General features: G+C 40.7%; 2 protein-coding genes across 2 annotated transcripts; both read left to right on the top strand.

Moving 5' to 3' along the window:
- The first annotated feature begins 2,120 nt into the window (after nt 1-2,120).
- LOC146665611 (folylpolyglutamate synthase, mitochondrial-like) lies at nt 2,121-9,543 on the top strand. The gene is made up of 15 exons (XM_085413333.1): nt 2,121-2,181; nt 2,689-2,784; nt 2,892-2,945; nt 3,483-3,547; nt 3,934-4,048; nt 6,531-6,608; nt 6,888-6,949; nt 7,355-7,457; nt 7,539-7,616; nt 7,697-7,844; nt 7,968-8,051; nt 8,133-8,283; nt 8,454-8,529; nt 8,640-8,700; nt 8,949-9,543. Exons 1-15 carry the CDS (start codon nt 2,167-2,169, stop codon nt 9,326-9,328), a joined length of 1,566 nt encoding a protein of 521 aa, XP_085269459.1. The 5' UTR covers nt 2,121-2,166; the 3' UTR covers nt 9,329-9,543.
- A 3,143-nt stretch (nt 9,544-12,686) lies between these two features.
- Nucleotides 12,687-17,479, top strand: naif1 (nuclear apoptosis inducing factor 1). The gene is made up of 3 exons (XM_085413332.1): nt 12,687-14,261; nt 15,514-15,561; nt 16,022-17,479. The coding sequence occupies exons 1-3, from the start codon at nt 13,817-13,819 to the stop codon at nt 16,585-16,587; spliced, it is 1,059 nt and encodes a 352-aa protein (XP_085269458.1). The 5' UTR covers nt 12,687-13,816; the 3' UTR covers nt 16,588-17,479.
- The last annotated feature ends 923 nt before the right edge of the window (nt 17,480-18,402 follow it).

Below are 18,402 nucleotides of genomic sequence, written 5' to 3'. Positions count from 1 at the left end.
AATTTAACAGAAAAGTTAAGAGAGTAAGCCCCCCCCAACTACAGTTTAACAGGATGAACTAGACCATCTTGCTGCACTGAGCAGAAACATCTTTACCTTCACTGAAGAATTAGCGCAATTCTTAGAATTGGAGTACTAGAGGGTTTTGTTGTTTTTCTTTTTTCAAACACCATTCTGTCAGTCTGCCCCAGGGCAGCTGTGGCCTCCACCAGTGTGTGGATGACTGGGTGTGTAAAGCGCTTTGGGGTCCTTAGGGGGGACTAGTAAAAGCGCTATACAAATACAAGTCATTTACCATTTACTGAAAGAAAGAAATCACCATGAAAACACACACACGTGTGTGTGTGTGTGTGTGTGTGTGTGTGTGTATATATGTATGTGTGTATGTGTATATATTATGACGCATTTGAAAAATGTCATAAAACCATATTCAAGAAGAAGAAATGGGAGTGACACCAAATTTTTTTTTTTTTTGAGTGATGTTATTCAGACTCAGGAGGGTAAATTAAATTAAACAGAAATAAATTCCTAAAAACAACAAACTTCTTGGGGAGGTTTTTTTTTCCCCCCGGGATTCATCCGGTTTGTCGGGTTAGAAAAATGCCACAAAGAGTAGAGATCTGTCAGTCACTATATGCTTCCACACCTTAAACACTATAACACACACATTCTTTACTGTGAAGTGAAGATATGTGTTTAAAAAAATTGCCCTGGTGGAAGTCAACTTCTTTTCTCAACTAAAAGTGAAAAAGTACCGGCTCTGAAATGTACTCAAAGTAATTAAGTAAAAAGTAGCTGTTTAAAGGACAATGCTATCAGATATTATTATGCAAAGCTAACTGAACCTCATGCTGTATTAATGTAATAATAAAATAATATTAATGCATGGAAGTATAAGTGGGGTTCAGCAGGTGGAGGAACCCCAAGTTCAGTTGTAGTAGCTCAGTGTGGGGACAAGAATTGCTGCTCAATCATTTCTACTGTGAGCTCCAGCAGATGGTCTTAGTGCACAGCCTGTGATCACAGTTAAATTCAAAAATATTTCACAAGCTATCTGGGCTGATGTCCTTCCCCTACACTCACAGCATACAGTTAAATTCAGTGAGTGAATCTCATCATCAGCTTAAGTTTGAATTCATCTCTGCTGTGTAACCGAACTCTGACCAGGAGCTCAGAGCTTTATGTGAATCCATCACAATAGTGCAAACTACTGTTTATCCAGCACTAAACTGCACAGCATTTTCACACAACCTTTGAATAAAACAAAGCTGTAGATCTCAGCTTGTTTTGCAGGACGTTTTACAAAATGAAACAGTATAAAACTTCACACCATACAGACCTGATATCTGATTTAAAAATTAGGACTAACATGCAATCTTTAAATTTGCAGATTATCAAATGTCACTGAGCAGCCCTTACCTTTAAATCTAACCCATCTTCTTCCTCTCCTGTCCTGTCTTTCTTACGTCTTTCTCCATCTCTGAGTGAAGTTAGCTCTCATTTTGTGAAATCCAGCAGCTGGACCTTTACCTCACAGACACGGTGTGACTAACAGTTTGTGTGCTTGCTGATTTTTGTTGAGCTGATAGAAACGTTTAAAATTACCTGCCGCTAGAAAACGTTACTCCCTTTATGATTGCTCCTCTTCAACGCTGTACTGCAAACACAGCTTATCAACATGCACCAAAAGTGCCGTTCAGGATCATCCCAACCTAATTCAAACCCCGAGTTTATGGTGCTATGATAATGCATAAGTGATGTGGGTTTTTTTGCCTCTTTCATCTTTTTGAATGTGAGATGCCTCGCTGATGGATAAACTAATAAATGTATCTATTTGTTATTGTTACCTTCTTTTAACCTCACATCAGTTTGAAGACTCACAATAAAAACTTCCCTCAAATTAATTAAAGCTAAAGTAATGAGCCTGATTTGAAAATATAAAGAGTAAAAATAAAAGGTTGACAAAAAAATAAATCCTCAAGTAGAGATACCTGAAAATATTCTTACATCCTTTTACTACATGCCTTGGGCAAAAATGATGCTTTTCTAAGGTGATAAATATCTGAAAGCCCCAAAGACAGAGGCGGGGTTTTAAAGCGGACGGACAAGTGCATACCTGCTGTAACAGAAACTGACACAACGGTGTCAGACTGAAGCAGAGCCGCCATGGATACAGAAACGGTAAGCTGAGGTTTTCTTCTGTTTTAGTGTTTTATAGCAGCTGTTCTATTATTGTGACTGTGGAGCTGCTGCTTCAAGGCAAAGGCTGGTGCTGTCCAGGGGTTTTTGTTATTGGAGAGGGACACGGCTCTCCAAAAGTCTGAAATCTGTGGGGGAATTCTGCACTGGCAAATATTCTGGAACCTCCAGAGAAGAAAAATCTTGTTTTAAAAAAATATATCATTATTATTATTTTTTTCTTTTTTCACAATTTTTCTTTTTCAACTTGCTGATCATGAAGCATGAATCATTCCTTGGTTCTCTTTTTGGAAAGGTTCCCTTTCCCCTCCTAAAATCTAGTAGGAAAACAGAGACTCTTTCACTTTCTATCACCATTTGATTTACATTTCAATCAGACTGTCCTGACATCCTGATTCTCATCATTTCATGCAGACATTTTTCTGTACAGATGACACATTTTTGTTACTTTTGAACTTTTCTGTCCTTCCTTTTGTACGTTTACCACAGGACACCATCTCCACCCTGAACACGTTGCAGCCCTATGCTACCGCCCTGAAGGAGCTAAAGACCATGAGAGGCTTCCTGGAACGAGCGGGCCTCACGGTGAGCCAATCAAAGCAGCAGTGACATCAGAGATTACACACAGTTACAGTAATTATCACCTTCAGTCTTAACTGAACTAGATGTCTGTGCTTGTATGCATATGAAAGGTGGATGAACTTGACCGTCTCAATATCATTCATGTGACCGGAACAAAGGGCAAGGTGAGCTGACATTTAGGTGTTCTTTATATCAGAAAGGCCCGTTCTGTGGATTAATTAGAATTAAGTTCAGTTCAATTTGATTTATATAACACCAAATCACACCACAGGGGGCTTTATACTGCAAGGTAAAACCCTACAATAACACAGAGAAACCCCAACAATCACACAAAACCTCTTTGATGAAGCACTGGGCAACAGTGGGAAGGAAAAACTCCCTTTCAACAGGAAGAAACGTCTGGCAGAACCAGGTTCAGGGAGGAGCTGCCATCTGCCTCAACCGGTTGGGGGTGAGGGGAGGAAGACAGGACAAAGGGCACACATAAGAATGGCCTCATGTTAACACACAGAAATCTCTTCAGAAATCTTCTAAATAAACAAATAAATAAAAATCTCTGAAACAAATAACGTGCTGTGTGAAAATCAGAATATAAAAGCTATGTGAGATGAGTGTGTGGTATATAAGATCCTGGCTTTAATTAAATTATGTATAACACACATTTACATCATGAATCCAGATGATGACTGTTTGTCTTTCAGGGCTCGACGTGTGCGTTCACTGAGCAGATTTTAAGAAATTATGGCTTCCGCACAGGATTTTTCAGGTAAACCATGGTGTTTACTGAATCAGGTGGTTACTGAATCAGGTGGTTACTGCAGTGTTATTGCATAAAAATGTGCTTTGTTTCAGATTTCTGTGCAGTCCTTGGAAAGGTTTAAATAAGCTATAAAACACAAATACACACCCATACTCAGCTATAAAGTCTTTTGTTATTTCTACATTTGAACGTAACAGCTGTCCAGATGTTGGGGTTGTGCTCTTCTCGAGTAGTCTGAACAGTAAAATGGGTTGTTTAGTTTTTGTAATCAGATTACTCTGATATTACTCTGATATTTTGAGCAGTTTGAACATAAACACACACACACAGGAGGAATTAGATGGAGAGACTGACAGGTAATAACAGGCTTCAAATATTCTTCTTGGGTGCAGCTCTCCACATTTGGTCCAAGTCACAGAGAGGATTCGGATCAACGGGCAGCCAATCGGAAAAGAGCTCTTCACCAAATACTTCTGGCAGATATATAGACGGCTCGAGGAAACTAAGGTAGGTGTGAAAAGAGAAAAACAGAAAACTAAAATGCCACTTGACACTGCCCCATCCACTGGACCAGATGTGACACACCCTATGGTGATCTGGTTCTGGTAATAACCTGCCAACCCGAGAACCCAAGTCGTGTCATAGAAATAATATCTCTAAAACTGGGCAAATTGCACCAAACCTTTCTCAATTGAAGAGGGAAATGATGTAAATTAACTTTTGGGGATGAACTGACCTTCTAATGTGGATTCAAAGCTGTTAAAGGTACTTTCTCTAATTACCCTCCACAAATTTTTACCAGAGCTTTGACCACCAGGGGGCAGGCTTGTATCGTTGGGTTTGTTGAAAAGTTTTCAGTCATGTTCTGCTGTTTTGTTTTGTTTTGTGTTTTTTTTTTTTCACTTTTTAATTTGTCTTTACTCCTTTAGGGCAGTGGTTCTAAAACTTTTCACAATGAGTACCACCTCATAAAATATATGGCTCCTGAAGTACCACCCTTATGACCGACATTAAAGTGCAGTAGTATAGGCCTGTTTAACACTACATACAGTTTACACAGACAATTTTATTTCTTATATGAATGCTATTTATTTTAACTGTCATAAATAAGATGTGACGAGTGATAATAATAACCACAACTGTACTGCATTAAAACATGGTGGGATATCCAATCTTTAAGTGATGACCTGATGAACCCTGCTTCTGGGTCCAAACTACTCTGCTTTTATTAAGGCTGTTGTGTTTTTAACATGTTTTAATGCTTTGTATTGTGTTCTTTAATCTGAACAAGCCCCTAAAAAAAGTCAGTGATCACTGTCGGCCTCTCTCGGGTTTTAGCATCACTATTCATTTTAAAGCTCAGTTTTTAAAACCTTACAATGTAACTACAGCCCAGCCCATGCAGCAGTATATTAATGACTAACCTTACATTGCAGTTGTTCTCCTGACTGAAGTTTGGTCCGTTTACAGCATCCTGACATGCGATTGCATTTGTCCCTAACCATCAGGAACCCTCACGTTAACTTTTATCTAGTGGATAAAAGTTAGCGTTCAGCCTCCAGCTTCACTGTGTTCATATTATGCTAACCATAGCTGTGTAGCTAGCTACCACGTAGCACATCATTATATACCAGCTAGCCCAACTTCAGTAACCCTACAAATGTCACAGCTGTTTAGTTTTCTGTCTTCATTTATGTCGGAAGTGATAGCAAAACTGTACGTTTTAATTTTCGCCGTGTGATGACCCTCCTCCGGGATCCCACCACACAAGGGAAATACACCTCTCTCAAGCCGCTGCTGCTACGGCGCTACTCCCTCTCCAATGCAGGCCGAGAAACTCCTCTCTTTCTCGGACCTTGGTGATGGTACCGCTCTCGAGCTCATGGAGAGCACGCTGTCCTTGCTAGGAATGGATGACAGCGGATTCCTCTTCACTCACGTCTTCCTCCGACAGATGCCGGTGCTGCTGCGGTCCGCGAAGGATTACCGCTCACTCGCAGAAGAAGCGGATTGCATCCAGGCAGTAGTTCCTGACTCATTGACGGCATCTCCCACACACCCCCACCAATTCTCCTGGGGGCCTCCGAAAGGCTGCTCTTCATAGAGGACTCACACTCTGGGAGGCGTTTTCTGGTTGACTCCAGCTCCCAGAAGAGCCTCGGGAACTGTCGTGTCGTCTTTGCATACCTCCACAATGGTATATTATTTAATCTTTAAAAAAAAATTGGAGATTTTCCAGGTACCACCAGAGAAAGCCCAAGTACCACTAGTGGTACGCGCACCACAGTTTGAGAATCACTGCTTTAGGGCAATTTCTTCGCGGGGTTTTGTCTTTTCCCAGGCTTGATTTGCCTTTTTTAGTAAAGGTTACAATGACTCTTTCTGCCATCTTGTGGTATAACTTGGTGTTGCTTCAAAGTACAGTTTTGATTTCTTTAACATAATACAGACATGCTTTAGATATGGAAATTAGACCAGCCCCTTCTTCACTTCTGTTACTTCTGGAAGATTTAAAACTATATTCAACTCTGGAATTTAAGATAAGAAACTTTAAATGATGTTAAGATTTACCTAAAAGTGAGCAGGATAGAAAATGTCATCAGAGGGACAGCGTAGGATATATTGGACAAAGGATGATTAAATGGACCTGCCAGGCAGGAGGAGAAGAGGAAGACCACAGGGAAGATTCATGGGTGAAGTGAAGGAGGACATGAAGAGGAAGATGCTGGAATAGAGTGAGATAGAGGCAGATGACCCATTGTGGTGAACCATGAAAAAAATCAGCTGAAAAGAGAAGTAGAAGAAGCCATCACTTTTAATAAATTTGAGACCATATTTGAAAGGTAACATCTTAAAATTAATTCAATTAAAACCCTCAGACTTATGACCTGATGTGATCATTTAGAAAAAATTAGATAAAATATATCATCTTTGGTGTATAAACAAGCAGATTGAAGAGTCATAACTTTTTTCCCCTTAACCTCCTCAGGACGCTCACGGAGGGACGATGCCGACATATTTTGGTGTCCTCACCATCTTGGCCTTCCATATCTTCCTTCAGGAGAAGGTACATTGTCAAAAGCAGCCAGAAAATGTTTATATGGAATTTATTCCTGACACATGTTATGTATGCATGTATCTGCCCTACAGGCAGTGGTGCAGTTAACATTAGATTTCAAAAGTTTCTTCAGAAATGAGCCCCTCTGGATGTGTATAAGAAAAGCTTGTGTGTAATTCTCAGAGCTCAGATTTACTTGAACGATAAGTCCTGTTTATTTCACCAACAGATGGTTCTTATTTACTATAAACACTCCTTGAATCTAAATGGCTCTTCCTCTTTGCTCAGGTGGATTTAGCTGTGATTGAAGTTGGTATCGGCGGAGCGTACGACAACACCAACATAATACGGTGAGATGTAAACTTAGCAGAGCATAAGTCTTTGGCATAACATGCAAAATATCACAAACAATGGAAAAGCTTCCGAATCAAAACATAAACTAAAATGGTACCAAGTGGACACATTTAAAAAGCCTTTGTCATAAGAGTCACTGGAGTCTGTCTTCTTACACTTTTTGCTGAAATACAAAATTATTTTTAATGTTCTCAAAATTACGTCTGTTAAAAATTGTTTTTTACACTATTTACATTTCTCATTTATATAGGATCAGATTTTTCTTATTGTTGTGTGGGTGGGGTGGGGGTGTAGTTGATTTTTCCATCTTGCCATCTTGTAGTACTTCTTGCTGTTTATGTCTGCTGCCATGCTCAGTGTACAGCCTCGGTCGTCACTATGACCCCTGCGTGTTTCAACAGGAGGCCGTGGGTGTGTGGCATCTCCTTCCTGGACATAGACCACACTGATATTCTGGAAGACACCATCAAACAGATCGCCTGGCACAAAGCGGGCATCTACAAGGTCTGTTCACATTAGGAGTGAGTAACTGTTTCAGTCTGAATGCGTGATTCTTTTAGTAATGCTGCATTTTTGTGTTTGCAGCCTGGAGTCCCCGCCTTCACCATCAGACAGCCAGAGGATGCCATGCCTGTGCTCGAGGAGCGGGCCAAAGAGATCGGAGTAGGAGTCCACTTTCAGTCACATCACACAGGAAAGTGAAGCTTCAGCTTTCTATAACTCTCTCTAACCTGTTGTTGCAGTGTCCACTGTGGGTGTGTCCACAGCTGGAGGACTACCAGGCAGAATGTGGACCTTTGCACCTGGGCCTTGCAGGGCAGCACCAGCGCTCCAACGCCTCCCTCGCCCTCCAGCTGAGTCACACCTGGCTTCAGATGAGGGGTCTACCAGGTTGGGCTGATGTTTAAACATATATCCAGAAATAAATAAATAAATGATTAGTACAAAATAATGCAAATAATAACTGCAAGCTTTGGTTAGTGTACCTTCAATGTACCTGTCCTCTCTGAACAGATAATAGCTTCCCCTGTAGCACTGTTAACAATGGCGGGATGCTTCAGGCGACTGCGTTCAGTCCCAGCCCCGTGATGGTGAAAGGTGAGTCCCGCAGAGCCAATGAGATAACAACAGGACCCACCCAGGGCCAGCTGATGTAACAGTGAATGCGTTTGCTCTCAGGGTTGGCAGATACCGAGTGGCCCGGCAGGAGCCAGACCCTAAAACATGGAGCGGTCACCTACTTCCTGGATGGAGCTCACACCCTGCACAGCATCCAGGCCTGTTCCGAATGGTTTAGAGAGACTGCAGCTGAGCACGAGAGGAACGCGAGGTGAGCTAAAAAAAAAAAGATGTGCTAGAATTTTTAATTTAAACATTTAGTCCGGTCTCTGTTGTTAACAAAATGGACCAGAGTGTGTGTTCCAATTGTAGGTGGATCTACAGAAATATTTTTACATCAAATGCTATGTGATGTGACACTTTGATGTGTTTGTGTTTCAGTGGCCCTGTGGCCAGAGTTTTGCTGTTCAACGTTACAGGAGAGAGAGACGCAGCTGCTTTCCTTAAACTCCTGGTGGTGAGTAGTTCTTCGAACCTGAATGCATTTGTAGGTATGTTGGCAAGGACGTGACAGTACGTATAGAGTTGAAAACTTTTTTTTTTTTTGCATGTCTTGTTTCTTTGCAGCCGTGCCACTTTGACTTTGCTGTGTTCTGCCCATGCATTGCCGAAGTCAGCACCTCCAGTAGTGAGTTTGCTGAACCTGTTTGCACCTGTACAGATCGTTCTATATAAAATCAGTCTGGACACAGTATCGGTGTCCAGAAGTGTGCAGTTGTAATCTAATGTTATCTGAAGCACATTTTTATAGTTTACTTGTGTGGAGTTTGTGTTGGAGTCTGTGTTTCCAGATGCAGATTATGCAAGAAGAGACGATTTTATCCAGTGAATAATTCTGAGCCAAAAACTTTGAACTTATTCTTTCACCTTCTTCAGTACAGGGGAAGAAGTTTGACATGTCTGTGAAGGAAATGCTGACTCGCTGCTGGGACAATGAGAGGATCTGGCGCCTCCATAACCACCTGGATGACAATGGAGATAATCCATTGCTGATTGAGGACAGGCTTCCTAATTTACCTGAGCACAGAGGGGACACCTTGGTGTTCCCGTGCATCTTCAGCGCCCTCCAGTGGATCACACAAGGCAGGGACTCTGTGCTGGCCGATCAGGCCAAGATGACGCTGCCGGTTAAACCGAGTGTCACGGCCAAAGCTGCTCCTCTCCGCGAAGCTAGTGAGATCCACGTCCTCATCACTGGAAGCCTTTACCTGGTGGGAGGAGCTCTCAAACACCTGGACACAGCTTCTTCCAAGTGAACAGAAGTGTTTTTTATTTGCACAACTGGGAGGGATTTGCTTCTAGGGAAGAGGGTTGGGTGTGGTGTTAGTTTTTCTAGACTTATTTTCCTGAATCTGATTATTTTCTCTGTATGGTATGAAGGTAACTTTTGCGTATATTTTTGTAACAGTGGCCAAAACTCAAGTTTCTAAGTGTGACTGGATTGCAAATAAATGATCTTTTAAAATGTAAAGTTTTTGATCACAGACTGGGTAATGTTGCCTTCAACACTTTTCTCTTATTTGCATCACTAAATGCATCGGCTTCCTCGTTGGTTCCAAGTCACAGAGTTTTGCAAGCTGGAGTCTATGGGTCATTTTGACCTTGAATCCCAGTATTTGATCAGAGTAAACATGAAACTGGACTATATGCTGTGATACACGAATGTAAGATGACATTCTGCTGATCGGCAAACATTTTCATTCACCCATCCAAATGATTGAATTCAGGTGTTCCAATTACTTCCATGACCACAGGTGTATAAATTCAAGCACCAAGGCATGCAGACTGCATGTTCTCTGCAGCGATGAGTCAAGCTTCTCTTTTTGGAAATCCGATGGGTGAACCTGAAATGCTGAGCTGGTTCAAAAAGTGCTTACAGTATGAACGCGAACAGTTAAGAAAGGACAGAGCTTCATCTCCATCAAGGAGTTGTACCTCAGCCTCCTATTTGCAAGGTCTTTAAACACTCCACTATACTAGATACCATGCTGTGCCTGTGGTTAACTTCCTGAAATTAGACAATTCTGCTCTACATCTGAACCACAGTGGACACTCAAACACATACTCACATTAAACATTTGTGCAAAACAGTCATATGAATGCTTAGTTCTGAAACTCTTCTTAACTCACTCTAAACTGAACCTCATTAAATATTAAACCCTGTTTGTCGGCAGCGCTGAAGACAGAAAAGTGGAAAAGGACCCCGAGTAACAACTGGGTAACAATGGATCAAATCTGGGTGCTGGGTTACTGGCAAAAATGCACAACACAAACACACATGCTTCCAAAAACACACACACTAGAAAAGAATCTGAAATAATCAACTGATTAAAAAAACAAGTGGTTCAAAAGTACAAAACACTAAAAAACAAATCAACACAGGGAACAAACCTAAAGCAAAAAATGCAATGGGAAAATTAAAAGGTACCAAACAGGTGCAAAAAAAGAAGAAAGAAAACATGTTCCACACATGATGTGGGGTAATACTGAGGTGGTACATTAAAAGTAGTGATGGGGGAAAACAAAAAGGTTGAAGCTTCTAAACCAAAGCAACCACGACAAAACGGCACAATATAAAATAAGGTAAAAGAAAAAACAAAAACAAAACAGAAATCAAGTCCTGAAGGTAAGTCCAAACTTTTCATGTAGTGTAGAAACAAATAGTTTTCTTTACCCTGAGACATAAAAGCAGCTTCAGAGCTCGGCCCTGCACTCTGAAACTAGCTCCACATATCCAGGATCTATTTTCTTGGTCCAGGTTTTCTTATCCTAACATCAGCAGCCACGTGAAGCTCGTCACAAATGGGATAAGTCAACCCAGGGTTTGTTAACCTCGCTGCAAGAGTGCTGACATGAAAGAGATGATGCTGGCAGCATCTGACCAATCAGAAACAAGGACAGAGGCTCATTTTACAAAGGAAACTGTAATACCAGGACCAGAGATGGGCAGTAACGCGTTACTGTAATCTGATTACTTTTTTTCAAGTAACGAGTAAAGTAAGGGATTACTATTGCAAAAACGGTAATTAGATTACCGTTACTTTCCCGTAGGAACGCTGCGTTACTGCGTTACTAAAACCGTGATTTTCTGCGAGAATGTCTCACGACAGTGACGTAAGCGAGTGCGCCGTTAGTGACAACAGCTGTGTGCAGATCAACAATGGATCACGTATCGATTGTGGGAGAGAGTATGAGCGTGCAGCGTTTAAAGCGTGGAAGTACTGACCTTACTTTGAGTTTGATTCCATAAAAAGTGACAAAAACATTAGCGTCCATCGTGCGTGGGAAGAAAACTTCTTTTTACAGCGAAAAAAACCCCCCTAAACTTCCAAGCAAGCACCGAGTGCGCTACGACGTAATGGGAAACTCACAGAGAAACTCGCGGATTCTTCAACCTACCGCAGTCCTGCTTTACAGGTGAAAATAGAGCAACAGGACCGCTGAGTCTTTGACTTTATTTATTTTCTGCTGTGTTTTACTTGCATCTATTTGAAAGAGTGAGTGTAAACACACAAAATATTTTATTTTATGTGCTGGAATGTGCAGAAAATAGGTTTAAATGTTAAACTAATTTATTCAACTCAGAGAATGTTGCATATAATTAAATTTTTGCTTCATGCATAAAGTTAAAAGATTAAAACTGACTTTTCCATTTGATTACATTATGTATGATGGATTATGTAGAAAAAGTAGAATTGGGCTGAAAGATCTATCGCTTTATCACCTCTTCAGGTTGTAAATCGTGTTTTTAAAAAGTAACTAAGTAACTAAGTAATTAATTACTTTTGAAAATAAGTAATCAGTAAAGTAATGGGATTACTTTTTTGGGGAAGTAATCAGTAATTAGTTACTGATTACTTTTTTCAAGTAACTTGACCAACACTGACCAGGACAGTGTGGGACACTGATTTATTTATTACGACAGTCAAATTTGATGTGTAACAGTGCTACACTGTGGTCAGAGAGGGTATTAAATTCTTACTGAAGAGAATTACCATTGATGATCAGTGGGAAAGATTGAAACAGTTGAAGTGCCTGGAAGTATCCACATGATGAGGGTTCAATCTCTGCATGGGAAGACAGTTATTCAGATGTGTTAACCACTAGACCCACAAACAAAAAACAAACTGTTCCAGTTAAAGTTCCAGCTAATTCTGGTTACTTAACCCCAAATATCTGATTTTTTTTTGTCATTTTTCAGCACATCACTAAATCTTTGTGATCTTCTTTCCACCTTAAACACTGAAAATGTTGAGTGTGACCTTGAAGAGCGCAGAGCTGACAGAACTTTTGTTTCCTTCTGGTGGGGAGCTCTATCTTCACCATCTTTTATCCACCATCCCATCCCAATCTACCATTTTTGGTCAATTTGTGTCAGTTTCATGATAATTGTGAAATTATTATTTTTTGCTTCTTGTCTTCCTTTTTTCTTAATGCACCTTGTCTTCTACCTTTTTTTTGTATTTGCACTTTGTTTTCTTGCTTTATTTAGTCTTTTATGCCCCATTGACAGATGGTTTTTCCTTTTGCTTTCAATCACCTTTCTATGTTAGGGTATTGGTGACATAAACATGAAACACAGAGAAACATGGAGCACCAGACTCTGTTAGCTTTTTCCTCCTTTATTCTTATAGGGCAAACTGTTTCTGTTGTGTAGTTGTCATTGCGGTTATCACACATGGAAAACATTCTTTGTTCAAACGCAGATCAAAACAAGGTTGTTGGGTAGCTCATGAACCAGCTCAGTTTTCAGTGGTTTCTTTCAGAGTCTTAAGAACAGATTTTGTTCTGAGGAACAGGAAGCAGAGTCCCATTGAACAGACTGAGTGAACTTAACATGTCAGAGGTGTTTAATAATAATTATTATTATTAAATAATAATATTTAATAATAATAATAATAATAATAATAATAATAATAACTGATTGCATTTATATAGCGCTTTTGGAGACCCTCAAAGCACTTTTACAATTCCACTATTCATTCACTCTCACATTCACTCACTGGTGGAGGCAGTTACAGTTGTAGCCACAGCTGCCCTTCTTTTAACAAAGAAGAGATTAAAAAATGTGAGTTTCACCTACAACAATCGGAAGGAAAGAAGGATCCTCTTCCAGAGGGGAGAAAAACCATCATCGAGAAAACGTAACTCTGACCGACCACAAGCAAGACACTTGCCTTTCACTATTAAATCCCTCATTCAAGACACTGAAAATTATTCACGGTGTCATGGTGTCTTGGAAATTTGTAAATAATGAGAGGTTACAATAATTATAATATTGATTATTAGTAGTATTCAGTTTAAAGACGTCTTTAGAATTGTTACCTTTTAGCAGCAGTATTAAAACCATGCTGTTGATGAAGCAGTCATATCCCAGCTGACATGTTCTTCTTACGTTTTCTTTTTTACGCTTTAAACGTTGTTTTCACTCAAGTGTAACTTGGAAAAAAGCGAGATAACGGTAACATTTCTTTTTTTTAACTTCGTCTTTTTGTTTGGCTTGTTGAGTTGATTGGCTTTTGTTTGGTCCAATAGTAAGAGAGAATGTCGCATTACCGCGAGATCCTCAACCAATGGAAGAGTCGGTGGGCGGGGCTACGTCCTCCATCTAACGTAAGCGTCGTTAGTAGGAAGAAGAAGCCGATTCTGGAAGCCATTACGTTGCGCACATTACCGGAGTAAATCCTACTATTTTTGCGTACAATACGCACAATTACCTGCCGTAAAGACGCTTTTCTGCACTTATGGCATCGGTGGCCAAAAAGAGAAAAATGAATTTCTCGGAGAGGGAGGTGGAAATTATAGTGGAAGAAATAGAGAAACAAAAGCACACACTGGTTAACCACTTCAATGCCGGAGTCACACACATGGCTAAGAATAACGCGTGGATGGACATCCTGAAAAAGGTGAACCAGGTCACCACCTGTCCGCGCGAGCTGCCCGAGGTGAAGAAGAAGTGGTCCGACATGAAGACAGAGGTCCGGCGGAAGGTGGCCCAAGCGCGGGCTGCCATCGAGGGGACGTCCGCGGACTGCACTCCAGTTCCCGTCATCCTCACCGCCATGCAGCAGAGGATCTGTAACCTGCTGGGAGAGGCCACCATCATCAGCCTACCTGCCGGAGACTCGGATGCGGAGATCACCTTACCTGTGACCGTCAACGCCGCCGCAACCGTCACTCTGACGGAGGGTGAGTGCCGCACGGTGAAGTACGGAAAGTGAAGCGTGCCGAAAATAACTGTGCGTGTAACACTGTAAAAAAAAAAAAATGAAGTGTGAAGTTTAAGTATTTTCTGAAACAACTGAAAACTCAGACAGAAAAAGTGAATGAAAGTGTTATTAAATGTCACAGTAAACATTATAGTTTAGTTACATTTATGTTTATACCTGAACAATAAATGTAAAGTTAAAAATTGGTCTGTAAGTTAAATGTTTACAAGTATGGTTTAATATTGCATTCTAATCCAAAATACTACATGAAATGCAAAATAACTAAAACTACGTAATAACGACACAGGCTTAATATTTTATGTAAGTATGTTTAAATGTATTATTACATGTAAACAAAAAGCTAATAGCTTATTAAATTTACATTTAAAAGTTAATAGGTTAATGAAATATTTTAATTAAATCTGTGAGATCCATACTAAAAAGTAGGAATTGCATTCAAACTGCATTCAACCACAAATGTACTAAATTCTAAATATTAAATTTAAATCATTATCTATTATTATAAGATACTTTTAAACATAATATATAGTGTATAATGTATGATTATAAAATCATTTAAATATAAATGCAAAATTTTAAATCTAAATATTAAAGACACAGACTGGATGGGGCGACCGTGGCTCAGGGGGCTGGGAGTTGCATCTGTAACCGGAAGGTCGCCGGTTCGATCCCTGGGCTCTCTGTCCTGGTCGTTGTGTCCTTGGGCAAGACACTTTACCCTACTTGCCCACTGGTGTTGGCCAGAGGGGCCGATGGCGTGATATGGCAGCCTCGCTGCCATATCGCTGTCAGTCTGCCCCAGGGCAGCTGTGGCTACAACCGTAGCTGCCTCCACCAGTGTGTGAATGTGAGAGTGAATGAATAGTGGTACTGTAAAGCGCTTTGGGTGCCTTGAAAAGCGCTATATAAATCCAATCCATTATTATGGTAGTTAGCTATTGAAAGCCAAGTGGGCAACATTTGACACCAAAAATTTAAAAATAATGTAGTAAATGTTAAATCCTAATATTACATTTTAATATTTTAATTCAATACTAATTTGGATTATAAATATGAAATCTGATCATATGACTATGATAATAAATTACAAAAATGTAACCCTAAATGTAACATTTAAATTTAGAGTTACATTTTTAAAATAAAAAATACATATTAAAGATTTGCTGATAGTTTCATTGAGGTTTTAGCTTCTTCCTCTGTTTGTCTTTCAGCTCTTCCAGCCGGTGCCGGGACAATCTGTGATGACTCAAAGCTGAATGGTACGTTTCATTTCTTTGCAAATGTTCAAACTTTAGCCGTGACACTTGCAGAGCCATCAGAGTTTCTAATCACAACTCTACTGGACTGTCTGGTGTTGAACTGCTGTGCTTTAAAAGGTGCATTTTGTAATTATCCTACAGATTTAATCACTACCAGGGGTCGACATTTTAACTTTTAGCTCTCTTACCATTAAATACCATTTTTTCTTTTTGCCTGGTTAAAGGAATAAAGGTTACACTGATTCACTGCGCCATCTTCTGCTGCTTATTGGTATTACATGACAGTACAGCCAAGCCCTAATTCAGCTTCAGTCTATATTTCTTCAGCACAATAGAAAGATGTTTCAGACATGAATTCAGAGCAGTTGTTTCTTCACGTTCTCTGTGAGGCTTTTAATAAACGTCTGAAACTAAATAAATAAATGAAATGAAATGAAATGAAACTGATTCCTGCTTCCAGCTGAGACGACGTACCACACTCTGGAGGATGGCGGCGTGGTGGAGTACTGCACCACCACTGAGGGCGACTCTGCCCCGACTGTGGTGGCCGCGGTCGAGGCTCCCATGGAGATGCTGGCCTCGTCTTCCGTTTCCCCACCGCCACCTCAGAGTCATGCCAAACCGCAGGAGCTGAAGAGTCGCATTGCTCTGAACTCCGCCCGCCTGCTGCAGGAGCAGCGAGTCACCAACGTGCACATCCGCCAGATCGCCCAGCACCTGGAGGGCCAGAACGAGCTGCTGCAGATGATGCGGCGCTCCCAGGAGGCGCAGGCCTTTGCCCAGGAGAGGCAAGCTCAGGCACTGGAGGGCACGCAGGCCGCCCTGCTCGCGTTGGTGCAGATGCTCCGACCGGCTCTCAAAGACCTGAGGAAGTTTCTGCAGAGCGGGTCTGAGGCTGCGAACGCCAGCAGCTCTGTGGCGACACCGGCAACTGGAGCAACCATTGATGGAGCGGCAACAGAGGAGCAGAGCAGGCCCAAAACACCTCCGCCTCCTCCTACACAACAGGCTGAGGAGGTGCAATAGACTCTGTGCGTGGTTGTGTGTGTGTGTGTGTGTGTGTGTACGTGTGTGAACCATGATTACACTTATGCCTTATGAAGAACATGTACAGAACCAATGGAGAACTGTTATTTTTATTTTTTGCCACGACTTCATGTTATTTAATACCCTGAATCTGGTTTTCTGATCTTTTTTTATGCAAATATTTCATCAGCCTGATGGAAAATTAACGGGTTGGTTTTTTTAGACCGTGGTGAGCCAGGTTTGTGTGTGAGCTGCACTTTAACCAGCATGTGTTCAGACCGGAATAAAGTGAAAAAGAGGCCAAACTCTTTATTTCCTGTCACATCTCTCCTGTCTCAGGGGCAGATGTTCATGTTAAACATGGTAAAAGACGTCAGTGAGTGAACGAATGATCCCCATGAGTCAAAAGTTTTAAACACTTAGTTTCACACAGTTTTTTCTACTCTTGGATCTGTATCATGTCATAGAGAGCAGGCTTTCTATAAAATACTTGAAACACATCCAAAGTTCCACTCTTCTCTTGGTATCGTCTTCTTGTGCATCTCTAAATTGTTTTCGGAGCTTCCATCCTCTGTGATGCTGTTATGTTCCTCCCATACTCTGCTCTGCAGTGTGTGATGGATCTTTTCCAGTGTATCCAAATGTTTCAGGGAGGCGATTGTGATGGCGTGCACCACCGTTCATTTCCTCTGATTGTTCACTATCAGATGCCTCAGAGGACTTCACAGCAGACCTCAGCAATGATGATCTCACCCTGGGGATGATTTCATGGTGCAAAACTTGTTGAATGTTCAATAAAATGACGTGCTCTTGAAGGCGTGCCTTCAGGCTGGAAAACTTGATTCTGGGTGTATGATTCGATATATACTAAATAAAGTTAACTATGAAACATAAAGCATGAAAGCCTACTCTAAAAAGCCAACAGTTGGAAAGATGGAGATGGAAATATACAGAGCAGGTTGTTTTTTCTGCTGGCTGTAGTGCTTGCAACCAGCCAGCAGAGGTCAGTGTAAGTCAGAGTTTCATTACAGGTGTGTGAGCACAGCAGTGACGTTTGAGGTCCTGAGAGGGTGAGGGGAAGGAAATCAGTTTGTTAATATCAGTATCAGATTAAATTTCACAAATGAGGACACTTCAGTACTGCAGGGTGTACTGGAGTTTAATTTGATGTTTTCATTTAAAAACCCTTAACAAATCAGTTATTCCTGTAATAAGTATTATTACTTCACAGTTCATCATTTCTACTTCAGGTTGTTTGCTGAACCTCTTTTTCCTTTTCCAGTCATGTGACCTGTCCCTAACAAAGAACGGTATCTAAAAAAGCTCAGTAAAGCACCTTTCACTATGAGTATTCCTGAGTTCAGAGCAAACATTGGCAATAGCTCCTTGACCCTGTTGGCTGCTGTCACCATAAGATGAGATTCATTGACGTTAGTTGCTGATATTTATCAGTCTTTAATCAATTTTTTTAAGAAGGCATCTTCATTTCCTGAAGCAAAGAGGGCACGAGGCAAACTTATCACCACAGTTTTGTATTTAGTTTAATTAGTTTCTGTGTTAGTCTTAGTATTATTCCATGGAGGGCATATGTCAGAGGGAAGATTTAGGAAAGTTTGTACAGGTATTACAATAAAAACAGTTTTTAAAGCAGTGACTCACAGTCTTGCATCTCAGTAAACACGTCTATCAATGTCTCATCAGGGAAGTTTTTATCAAACTACTGATGTACTAAAACTAACAGTATTTCCTCTGTAGCTCTATTTTATTTCAGATCAGTTAGTTTACATTTTTCAAAAGTGTAGTTTTTATTTTTAT

The sequence above is a fragment of the Rhamphochromis longiceps genome, linkage group LG7, assembly GCF_057381845.1.
Source record: "Rhamphochromis longiceps isolate RC_006_pf linkage group LG7, R_longiceps_female_GT1.1, whole genome shotgun sequence".
In the NCBI taxonomy this organism is placed as follows: domain Eukaryota; kingdom Metazoa; phylum Chordata; class Actinopteri; order Cichliformes; family Cichlidae; genus Rhamphochromis; species Rhamphochromis longiceps.
The sequence above is the reverse complement of the archived record's forward strand: the minus strand, read 5'-3'. Positions and strand labels throughout refer to the sequence as shown.

Excerpts from the sequence above, each read along its gene's own strand:
- LOC146665611 (XM_085413333.1), top strand. Across the intron at positions 2,946-3,482 it reads TGACCGGAACAAAGGGCAAG|GGCTCGACGTGTGCGTTCAC; the intron begins GTGAGCTGACAT and ends TTTGTCTTTCAG. Across the intron at positions 8,530-8,639 it reads CTTTCCTTAAACTCCTGGTG|CCGTGCCACTTTGACTTTGC; the intron begins GTGAGTAGTTCT and ends GTTTCTTTGCAG.
- naif1 (XM_085413332.1), top strand. The coding sequence starts at position 13,817 with ATGGCATCGGTGGCCAAAAAGAGAAAAATGAATTTCTCGGAGAGGGAG. Across the intron at positions 14,262-15,513 it reads AACCGTCACTCTGACGGAGG|CTCTTCCAGCCGGTGCCGGG; the intron begins GTGAGTGCCGCA and ends TTTGTCTTTCAG. Across the intron at positions 15,562-16,021 it reads TGATGACTCAAAGCTGAATG|CTGAGACGACGTACCACACT; the intron begins GTACGTTTCATT and ends TCCTGCTTCCAG.